Source organism: Benincasa hispida, chromosome 6 (genome assembly GCF_027475165.1).
Source record: "Benincasa hispida cultivar pf3 chromosome 6, pf3_genome.v1.1, whole genome shotgun sequence".
Lineage (NCBI taxonomy): Eukaryota > Viridiplantae > Streptophyta > Magnoliopsida > Cucurbitales > Cucurbitaceae > Benincasa > Benincasa hispida.
In genome coordinates, this window is record NC_143483.1 from 37071502 (window position 1) to 37083161 (window position 11660).

The 11660-nt window shown below is 30.0% G+C and overlaps 2 protein-coding genes across 3 annotated transcripts; one reads left to right on the forward strand and one right to left on the reverse strand.

Annotated features, from left to right (window-relative positions):
• Positions 1 to 313: 313 nt before the first annotated feature.
• On the forward strand, positions 314 to 3542 carry LOC120079391 (nifU-like protein 3, chloroplastic). Its single transcript, XM_039033553.2, has 4 exons — positions 314 to 740; positions 818 to 896; positions 1670 to 1968; positions 3179 to 3542. Exons 1-4 carry the CDS (start codon positions 627 to 629, stop codon positions 3368 to 3370), a joined length of 684 nt encoding a protein of 227 aa, XP_038889481.2. The 5' UTR covers positions 314 to 626; the 3' UTR covers positions 3371 to 3542.
• A 2624-nt stretch (positions 3543 to 6166) lies between these two features.
• LOC120079434 (uncharacterized) lies at positions 6167 to 9213 on the reverse strand. 2 transcript variants are annotated; one of them, XM_039033610.2, is made up of 3 exons: positions 8928 to 9213; positions 8638 to 8811; positions 6167 to 6608 (listed from the first exon to the last, which is right to left on the reverse strand). In XM_039033610.2, the coding sequence occupies exons 1-3, from the start codon at positions 9074 to 9076 to the stop codon at positions 6365 to 6367; spliced, it is 567 nt and encodes a 188-aa protein (XP_038889538.1). In that variant the 5' UTR covers positions 9077 to 9213; the 3' UTR covers positions 6167 to 6364. The 2 variants fall into 2 exon arrangements, with proteins under 2 accessions (XP_038889538.1, XP_038889537.1); XM_039033609.2 differs by having other exon boundaries at positions 8638 to 8826.
• Positions 9214 to 11660: the final 2447 nt, after the last annotated feature.

Consider the following 11660-nt stretch of genomic DNA (forward strand, 5'->3'; position numbering starts at 1 on the left):
TTTAAAATGTCAACGTCGGCAGAAATGTCAAGATAAAGATTTGTTGTGAATGAATATTTATTAAAAAATAGTAAAAATAAAGAATAGAAAATATTAAATCAAATGCATTAATAAATATTCTACATTTTCTTAAATAAATTAAAATACTTATTTTTTACTACAATTTAGTACTTACATTTTTGTTTCAAACATATTTTTACAAATAATGAAAAATATTGATTTATTTCTCGTGTCGATACTAAAATTATAAAAATATGAAAATACCGAAAGAAATTTGGATATGTCAATAAAAATTAGATACTATCATATGAAGAAACAAAAAACTATTCAACGTGTGTCTAATTTTAGGAAGTTCATATTCAAAACTTTTATATTAACCCAACTCAAAAAAACATGGAGATGGTTGAATTTATCCACATTCTTCCATTTCTCCTTCCCAATTTCCATCCACAAAAAAATTTCCCACACTATTGAAGATCTTGATCTTGATCTTCATCACCCATTCACTGTGTTTCCCTTCAGCTAAACCCACAATCTAAATCCCCATTTGCAGCACACACCACAACGAAATGACCTAACTCATCACTTCCTTTATCTCTTTAGGATACTTAATCGCGTGCATTTCAATGGTGGCCGCTTTCTCAACTCGAGCTCACCCTCTCAAATCAACTCCAATCGCTGCAACTCTGTATTGTTCACCGTCTGAACCAACTTCATCTTCCCATTTGTCGCTCTTCAAGGTTGGTTTCTCGATTCTGTTTGTAATTTTCATCAGTTTTTTATTATGCAACTGATGGGCTGGTATTTTTTAAATCAGACTTCGTTCTTTAGAGGTCAGTTTTGTAGCCGGCGCTTTCTTCGATTCAATTCAAGTTGTACTCAGAGACGTCATTTAGGTATCATTTCTGGATTTTGCTTTTATGACATTTGGGTTATTCTTGGAGTTATAAGATGATAGATACTAATGCAAAAGTTGAGTTAAAAGATCATGTAGCAATGTTAGAAGCAAATTATGTTCTCTTATAAATGCTTGTTATATCTCAAGCCATTGGGTTTGTACCATTCTAATTGAGCTTATTTATGGGAAATTCTCGGAAATATCCCTAAAGTGTTTTCATCTGTCTAGGCTGAAATTAAAATAAAAATATAACTTCTTTTCACTGCACATCCAAACCATCAAGAGCTTTCCTGTGGAATCTCGACCAAGTTGGAGATTGAGATTGTATGTAATCTTTCCCAAATCTTACGTAATCTTTTCTCGTGGAAAGTGAAACCTCTTGCCCGTCAAAACTCATCGTGGCCGAGATTACGTAAGATTTGAAAAAGATTACATATATTCCCAGTCTTCTTCTTGGTTGAGATTTCATCGAGAAACTCAAACAAAATCTTGGGGTCGATCGATCTAGGCTAGGAAGGATCGAGAAAAACTATTATAACGCATTGTCAAAGAGGGTGCTAATAGTGAAGGATGAAAACCTTTTGAAGTTACTTTGACAAATTTCCTATCAAAATTGTGTATAACGTATGAAACTATTAACAAACATAACTAGTTGTTACTAAAACTAGTTAACAAATTCTTTAACTCACTACATCACAATGTCTGTAATAAGATTAGTTTTTACCTTTTACTTCAATTTGATTGGATTTGATGGGTTTTCCTGTTGCTAAGGGAATGTGGTATCACCCAGTTGTGTTCTTCCATTGACTGAGGAAAATGTGGAGAAAGTGTTGGATGAAGTAAGGCCAAGCTTGATGGCTGATGGAGGGAATGTTGCTTTGCATGAGATAGATGGGCTTGTTGTGATATTGAAGCTTCAAGGAGCTTGTGGTTCTTGTCCAAGCTCAACAATGACACTCAAAATGGGAATTGAGACCAGACTCAGAGACAAAATTCCTGAAATTTTGGAAGTTGAGCAGATCATGGACACTGAAACAGGACTTGAACTCAATGAGGAAAATGTTGAAAAGGTGAGTTTCTCAATTCAATTTTCTGCTATGTAGAAAGGAATTTTAAAACGCTTGCATTGAATAATCATAGAATTGCTTTGCGAGAACTTAACTGGATAGAAGAAGCATGCTAACTGGATTTGTTATTATATGAAAATATACAGTATCTTATATTGTAGAACATCATGTGGTAAAATAACACTATGAAAATTTATTTTACAGGGGCAGAAATTTTAGTCCCTAAGTTGTAGATATAAATGTTCTGATATATTTCTAAATTCTACACTGCAGCTTATCCTTATAGAATCTTAGGTTAGTGGTAAGTGTGCAAATGGAAACTATATTCTAGGAACAAAGACAGTTCATTCTAAAACTATATTCTAGGAGACAACTTATTTATAAAATATAAATAAAAGACTGACCTACCTTCATTAGAGATAAACATTAAGCAAATATGAAATAAACCTAATTCATATAACACAATCTAACTGGGGTACTTCAAACCGCAATGAATACCCACGAGATACTCGATGCCAAATGTTTTAGAGCTAAATGGGTATCCATAAAATTTTGTCAAGGTGTATGTAATTGAGCACGTACTCGTATTTTTAAAAGGAAAATAGATAAGGCTTTGAAAGGTTTGTTTTCGTTGTTTTGTTTTTTTAACCCTAAACTTTTGGGCTAGGTTTCTTTTAGTTATGTTATTGAACTTTGAAAAGTTTCACTTTTTTTCCGCTTGAACTCTGAAATTATTTTTAAAAGGTGATTGATTGTAAAAATTGAAAAGTGCACATAACATCATTTACCACTCAATTTCAAGTGTATAAAAGATTAAGTTCATTGTTACCATTCATTTCAACTTAAAATTTATCATTAACATCATTTACAACATCATAAACAAATTAAGTTTGTACACATTAGTTGCCATGCATGCGTTTTCATCATCATTGTAATGGAAAAATCTCAAAGGATATTTTTGCAAACAATTTCAAAGTTCAAAGTTGAAAATGAAACTTTTCAAAGTCTAGAGGTATACATACCCTAAAGTTCAAGGTTATTTTGTATAATTGAACAAAAGTTTTGAAAACCAAAAGATGAAGGTTGAACATTTATGTTGTTAACTAAGTATAACTCAACTGATATAGACATATGTCCGCAATCAAAAGGTCAAAGGTTCGAAATATCTCACATATTGTTAACTTGGAAATGATCAAATCGATATGTTTTTCAGGTACTTGCAGAGATTAGGCCATACTTGGCAGGCACAGGAGGTGGAATTTTGGAAGTAATTGAAATAAAAGATTATGTTGTTAAGGTGCGGCTGAGTGGACCTGCTGCTGGGGTTATGACAGTTCGAGTTGCTCTCACACAGAAATTGAGGGAGAAAATACCAGCCATTGCAGCTGTGCAGCTTATAGAGTAGAATCAGCTTTAATTCATAGATGCTTGAGTTAAAACTTGTAACTTCTTTTTCTTCTTTTACTTAATTCTTTTTAATTCTTACAATTGTAATCAGGTTGCTGTTGTGGTAAATGTTGAGAATAGAGAATAATGTATTAAGGGTTCTGGTTGATTGGAATTCTCTGTTGCAGCCATTGTTGGATGTTGGAATTTCTCTATCATTAGTTTCTCAATCATATTCAGAGAAAAAGAAAGGTCGGAGGAAATGGTATATAAGAACTTAATTCATTAGCAAATTGGTTATACATCAACTAGAAACAGTATACTCAATGTATAATATACAAACTCAAACATAAGTCGGATGATATAACAAAGCTTAGATATAGAAATAATCAAGGATTTGAAAGAACCTTAAAATTTTTGGAGATTCAAAATGCAGTTGAGACGTGCTTTTGATAAGTGCTATCTTGAAGACAATTATTTGCTCTGCACGAGTTGTAAGTATACTATAACTCTTGTATACTTGCTCTTAATTCAGCTTAAGATGGGGACAAAAAAAAGAAAGGAGAAAACTCTTCAATTTGAAGTGGAATGCAACAAATGAAGAATCGAGTTGTTATTTATAGGCTAGCAACTTAGATTCCGTTTGGTAATCATTTTGTTTTTTGTTTTCTTCTTTAAAATTTAAGCCTATGAACACTACTTCTACTTCCAAATTTATTCTTTACTTATCTATTTTTCACTAATGGTTTAAAAAACTAAGCCAAATTTTGAGAACTAAAAAAAGTAACCTTCAAAAAGTTGTTTTTGTTTTTAGAATTTGGCTAAGAATTCAACCAATGTACTTGATGTAAATCATGGTAAAAAATGTAGATAATATAGGCTTAATTTTCGAAAACAAAACCAAACAAAATAGTTACCAAATGGGGCCTTAATAACTTAGCAAAATACAAAATAAAATCAAATACATATAAAAATTGAAACATTTATTAAATTTAACTCAATTGAGTTGTTACTCGACAAAAATCAAATACAATTAATTCAAATTGAAGAAACTATAAATTTAACTTTCTTTCTCACATGTTGAATTTGTGCAAGAGCATCTCTTGGTTGAAACTATTACAGATTTTTTAAGGAAAAAAATATTTTGAGTAATTTTTCATTTGACTTTAAATTTTAAAATGTTATATTTTTACCCCTAAATTTTGAGTTTAACTTTCATTTGAAATCTAGGTTCTTGAATGTTACATTTATACCCTTTGGAGTTTAGTTTCTATTCAAGTTTCAACATTTTACATTTTTACCATCGAGATTTTACTAAGGCTTATTTTAGTATTTGACGTTAACTTTTAGTTAATTATTTAAAAATAATTATGGTGTGAAATTTTTTAATTAAATTTGATATCGATGAATAATTAATGAATCAAAATTAATGAATAAACATTTTCACACTAATGCTTGAAAGTGAGTATTTAGTAAAGAGCTTAGGTTAAAAGTATAAATATTGGAGTTTCGGACCAATTGAAGTACAACTCAAAACTTAAGAATAAAAGTGTAATATTTTGAAAGATAGGATCTAAATAGAAATTAAACTCAAAACTCAAGAGTAAAAATGTAATATTTTGAAACTTATGAACCAAATGAAAAATAGAACACCATATGTATATATATATTTCATGATTGATAATTGAAGAAAAACTTATTTCATTTTCAAATATTTTTTAAAGTAATTATTTAATAATAACAAAGACTCACGTAAGAGCATAATAGTTATGGTATATGAACTTAAAATTTAGGTGAATGGTTATAATGTCTTTTTTATCGCTATACTTTTTGAATTTGTTCCATTTTAGTTATACTTTCCAATGTTTAAATTTAGTTTCGGTAATTTTAATGAATCTTAATTGTTCTATTTTAATTACTATATCTTCCCATATTTAAATTTAGTTTCAATACTTTTAATGAATCTTAAAATTAATTAGGCTCTTGTGGATAATGAGTATAGCATAATTTACAACAACACTGAGTATAGCATAACCAATGAGAAGTAATCCCTCCAAGATTGAAGGATCCAACATTTACCCATAGTTATAATTTTCGTATTCTAACGATTTTTTTTAGTAGTTGCAAATATAGCAAACAAGCTTAAAATATTAATAGATATAACACAAATGTAAAAGAATTTGTAAATATAAAAACATTTAGATCTAACTCTTAGGGGGCGTTTGGGGTAAGGGTTATTAAAATATAATAACTACCTCTTGCTACCGTAAAAACTATTTCAAAACCTCCAAATTAGCTACCGTCAACACTATTTCAAAACCTCAATTTGCTATAGTATTTACTATTTACTGCAGTTTTTACTATTTTACATTCATCATTTTTTTTATTATTTGTTACAATATTTACTATTTCCTTCTCAAACTAAAATAGTTTACACCTCAAACATATACTATTATAACCCAAAATAAAATAACCTACACCTCAAACACAAACTATCATAACCCAACTATAATAACCTAAGACTATAATATCTAACTCATTGCCCAAAACACCCCTTTAAAATCTATCAGTGATAGACTATACTACTAACAGGAGTCTATCAATGATAGATTTTGCTAAATTTGCAAGTCTTTAAAAATGTTGCTATACACTTGATTATTAGTCCTAGAAGTGCTATCCATTGTAATTACCTTTTTTTTTTGTTCAACAATTCAAGATGGAGTATTTGAACCTCTAATTTTTTTGATGAGAGTGCATACCTTACGTGAGTTACATGAGTTGAGCTAAGATCATATTCGTCGTACTCTAAAGGAAATTACATAAATGACTATACATTTTATACACTAAGCTTTGTAATTACATAGCATCTCATCTCCCCTTATACAAATACATTATACGTGACAAGTCTGACCCTGTAAAATATGACCAAGAAAACCTCTCCCACAAAAAAGTAAGCTCAAAGGTGTCAATATAAAGTATGAATCCAAGATCCCATCCAGGACTTAGGTTGTTATTAATAATCATCATCATCTTCTCTTCTTCCAAAGAATCTCCTCACAAAAGCTGCAACAGTACCAAGCAAAATGAAGAGAAAAAGAAGATCAAAACCTCCTCCAATGCCAACAGCAACAGCTGGGGAAGGTGCAAAGAATGAAAATGGAGACCATCCCCATCCACCATAGTATGGTACACCATAACCAAACCCATAGCCACCTACTAAAGGAGGTGCTACTCTTGGATTTATGTATATATTTGTTCTGCAAAATCAGACACATCAATCAATCTAGTTAGATGAGAATTCAGTCCTTTGAATTTGAAAATAGTGAAAGGTGCCTCTTGGTCATAAGGGTTTGAAATGTTTGTAGATATTCTCTAATATGAGTTCAAGTATTTAGTAGAGAACTTACGTCCGTTTCCTAACAATTTGACTTTTGATTTTTGAAAATTAAGCTTATAAACCCTACTTCTATTTAAGAATTCCTTTGTTTTGTTATCTAGTTCCTAAATATGTTTTCAAAATTCAAGTCTAGTTTTTTAAAACAAAATAAAATAGACCTATTTCTACCTACTGGTTTCCTGTTTTGTTATTGTTTTCAAAATTGAAGCTAAGTTTAGAAGATTGAAAAGATAGCTTTTCAAAACTTAGCTTTTGTTTTTAGAAGTTGGCTAAGATTTCAAATATTTACAAAGGAGAAAGGAAACCATTGTTAAGAAATTGTAAGAAAAAATAACAATTTTCAAATACCAAGAACAAAAATCCAAATGGTTATCAAATGGGGTGGTAGTTTTTAAGAACTTGTTCGTTTTCGAAATTTGACCAAGAATTCAAATTATTCTCAAAGAAAGATGAAAATCACATTAAAGAAATTGGGAAGAAAAAACGAAACAAAAAATTGTTATCAAACAAGACAATAATTTGAAATCATTGTTGTCTCACGACGTTGGCCTTTAGTGGAAGTCTCTCCGAAAATTAACTGGGATGAGCTATGTACAAGATACAAGAAGTGAGTTCCTAAAATATCTCAATTGAGAGAGAAACATTTAAATCCTATTTTGATCCCTAGATCTTTCATATATTTTATTTTGGCCCCTCAACTTTCACAAAATCATTATTTTTTTTTGTTAATCCTTCAAGTTTGTATAATTTACTAGGTTAAGTTTGTTTTCTATATTTTGGTATGGTTATTCATCATTCTTAAATTATTTTCAATTGACCTCGTTTCTCTTATTTTTCACTTAGCTTTATGACCTAATAAAAAAATTTAAATATAAAATACCAACTCATGATTGCATAAACCAAAAAATAAAAAACAAAAAGAAGTTAATTATTTAATAGGATAATAACAGGCAAACTTGTAATGTTCAACCTAACTATAGAGATTAAAAGAAAAACCTAAGTTCAAATTATAGGTATCAAATTAAAACTTAAAATATATAAAATCTAAAATTGGAATTAAGTTACCTTCATGAACTTAGTTCAACAGTAATTATTGATTGTAGTTCAAATCCCTATATTTTAAAATTATCATAAAAGAACAATTTGAAACTAAGTTTAATTAACAAACACCAAAGTCTAACATATTAGTTTCCCCCACCCCAACCCAATAAGGAAAAATAATGTCCGTACGTCTTTTTGATATATTTAATTGGTTTCTATACTATGAGATTTGTTCAATTTTCTTATAATTTATTATTATTATTATTATTTTGGTAAAAAACAACCTTTTATTTCGTTACCGAAAGAGAGGAAATAAGATATCCCATAAACCAATGGGTTAAAAAAAAAAAATAAGAAGAAGAAGAAGACATAACCGATGTACATATGAGCTATGCTATAATTACAACAGAAAAAAAAAAGAAAAAAAAGAAGAAATAACTAGGTAAAATAAAAAAGTATGATTACAACCCAAAAATTATCCATATGTAGAATCTTGACCAAAGAAAATTCTTGAATTTCTTCCAAACCAATAAATCTTAAATTAAGTTCATATTATTAGTTTATTATTGTTTTTTATAAACATTTATTAGCATTTTTGTCATAAATACAAAAATATTCATATAATATCTTCTTAATTATTTAATTCATTTCCATAATAATTAACTTCGAAAAACTAAATTTAAAATTGAATTAAAGAGATGGACTAAAATACAACATTTTCGACCAAAATAGAAAATTGACCTAAATTTAATAATTACTCAAGTAGGTATCCACTCATTAAGTAAATCAAACCAAGTTGAAAGCCAATCCTCAAGCCAACTATAAGAAAATTCAAAGCCAAATATTACCTGGAATTATTGTTGATTCTCGGCGACGATGACCGAGGAGCCGCTGATCGGAAGGCCTGACCGCCGACTCGGCCGCCCGTCTTGGCGGCGGAAGCATCATGAACTGATCCCAATGTCAAAACTCCAGCCGCCAGAGTAACAATCGCAAGCTTCGCCAGGCGATTCTCACTTCCCCTGTTTAATAATCCACTAATACACATCACAAACCAGCAATCGATTCATTCAATCAATCAATCAATCAGAAACCTAAACCGACTGAAAACTGAAACAAATCATCCAATCGAACTTACTTTGGATCGTCGGCGGCGGGGGGGAGTTTACAAGAGACGCCGGCATTGGAAGAATGGAGAAGGTTATTGGTCCGTCGAGGGGTGCGAACGGAGAAGGAGAAGGAGAAGGCGGTGGAGAGAAAGCTGAGTTGCGATGAAGCTAATGACATGGTGGAGGGTGCTTCAATGGAGGAAATGGAAGGAAGTAGAAGAAGGATTGGGGGGGGGGGCTTTTGGGATTTGAGAATGGGGGGAAGAAGGAGAAAGAAGAAGATTTTTGTTGTTTCTAAATTTTCATGACTCTTATCTTTCCACGTGGAAGGATTTCAATTGCTCATTACAAGGTTTTTTTTTTTTTTTTTAGCATGTGTTGTATTGATTTTCTAAGTAGGATTTTCTAAATTTTAACATGTGTTGTATAGACTAAGCTAGCTTATTTGATTTAATGGTCATGATCAAGACACATGACATTATTGAGATGCACTATTTTTTTTTCTCTTCTATTTCAATTTGAGACACGTGTTAACTTATAATTAACTTTAAATTCGATGACTTGAAATTTCGTCATTAATTTGAAAAATGACTTGACTATTTGTGATTTGTCAATTTCTCGTTCAAGGTAGGAATTTATGACTCACTTAGGATTAACTAAGGTCAAGTTGTATAAGTTCATCATATGAAATATTAATTTTCTCAATTGACAAATTTATTAAAAGAAATTAAATATTTTCAATGGTCCAATTTTATACAAATCAATTGTATATGATAATCTCACTCACATGTCTCCATATAAACGATTTGGATTAAATCATTTTGTAAATAATCGATTGATAGTATTATTACGATAAGACGCTCAAACTTATTCATGTACTATAGAATTTTTAAGTTATTAGTTGAACATGATCCTCCCATATGCAAACTACATTTTTTTTTAGGGGTGGAGGGACATAGTGCTTGTCGCACACACTATGATGTTTAATCAGAGAGTGAGGAAGTGCATCAAATCAAGGGTTTGAGAGTGGAGAATCAACTTACTTATCTTTTTGCCATAATAAGAATGTATGTATATGAAAAGTTTGATAGAATAACCAAGCCGATTGAATCGAGCCAACCCTTAAATTACTTGGGTTAGGGTATGTATTGGGCATGCCCCATTTGTTAATGGGTTAGGTTGGATTTGACCTTAGTCAAGGCTGAGTATGTGAGCTTGTTATACTCTTTCCCTCTCCAGGTCTATTAGGGTGATGGGGAGTAGTTTCTATTTGTCTTATCTTTTGCCTTGTTTGATTGTCTTTGAGTTTGACTAATGTGTCACCACATGTCCGAGACGACGCAGAGCGGCCGACGTCTATAAAAAATGTTAATTTTAAAAGAAAATAAAAAGAAGTTGCCACCAATTTTTTTTACAGTGTGATTAGACACCGAAATAAAATAAACAATTTTTAGTTAAAAAACAAATTTTGATCTTCGAAAGCTAGAGTTGAGTTCATGAGTCATTGTGTATGGGGAAGGTGTTAGCACCTAATAACACCCGTTTAGAAAACGGGGCCACATCTCATATCTTGAATTGAAATCATTATTTAAATAAAATTCATTTGAGAAAATAAGACTTTTTTTTTTTAAAAAAAAATAATGTCTTATTTTACATCTCATTATTCCAATATTTGAAGTAATGATTCCATAAAATAAGTGGAACAATTTCCATCAATTTGACTATATTGTAATTGAGGGAAAATTCCCCACCTCAAGCAAGTGAAAAACTATTACATTTTCTCAATATCCGTCATAGGAGTCTTTAAATAAATATTTTTTTAAAACATTAATTAAACTCATTTTTCTTGGGATCAAATCTCGGATTCTTAAAGATGTGATTCCTCACCTCAAGAATTCTAAGAAATCGGACTCCCAAATTTACTAGATCCCATCGTAGGCAATTTTTTTAGGAAAAAGTGCGGTCTTAAAGAAAACAAATTATTAGAAAAACTTTTGAAATAATATATTGATTTTTAAATGTTCAAAATACCCAAAGAAGGTGGTTTAAAGAAAAAAATTTAGATGACTTAAAAGAGAGTTTTAGAAAATATTTTAAAAACTTAGATAAATTTAAATTAAAAATCAAATAAGATTTAATATGAACATTACACGAGTAAAAACATAACTTAAAAAACACATGATAATAAATTAAGTAAACATAAAATAACATATTAAGATTTTAACAAAAATATATTGGAGATCGATCTTGGACTCCCCAATAATTGATTCCTCACCTCAAGAATTCTAGAAGGTCGACTCCCAAATTTTCTAGATTTCGCCATCGAAAATTTTAGAAAAACATCATTGAAATAAATATTTAAGAAAAGAGATTAAAATTCATTTAATAAAACTCAAACTGAGTTAATTTCAAAGACTTGAAAATAAACCTTAAAATGTTGAAGATGTTAGAGAAATTTTACAAAAAAAAAAAAACAACATTAATTTAAATATGTAAAACTACATTGACAAAATATACAATTTAACAATGCATTTAAAGCAATAAACTAACGAACATTGATATTTACAAAGATATTAAAAATTTAATAAATCATATTGGAGGTCGATCTTGGACTCCCAAAGAATCAACTTTCTTACCTCAAGATTCTAGAAAATCGAATCACCAAACATTTCTAAAATTCGTCGTCGAATTTTTTTTAAAAAAGAAAATTAATTAAAGGTATTAACAAACTTAAATAACTATTAGTAAGAATATATCGAATT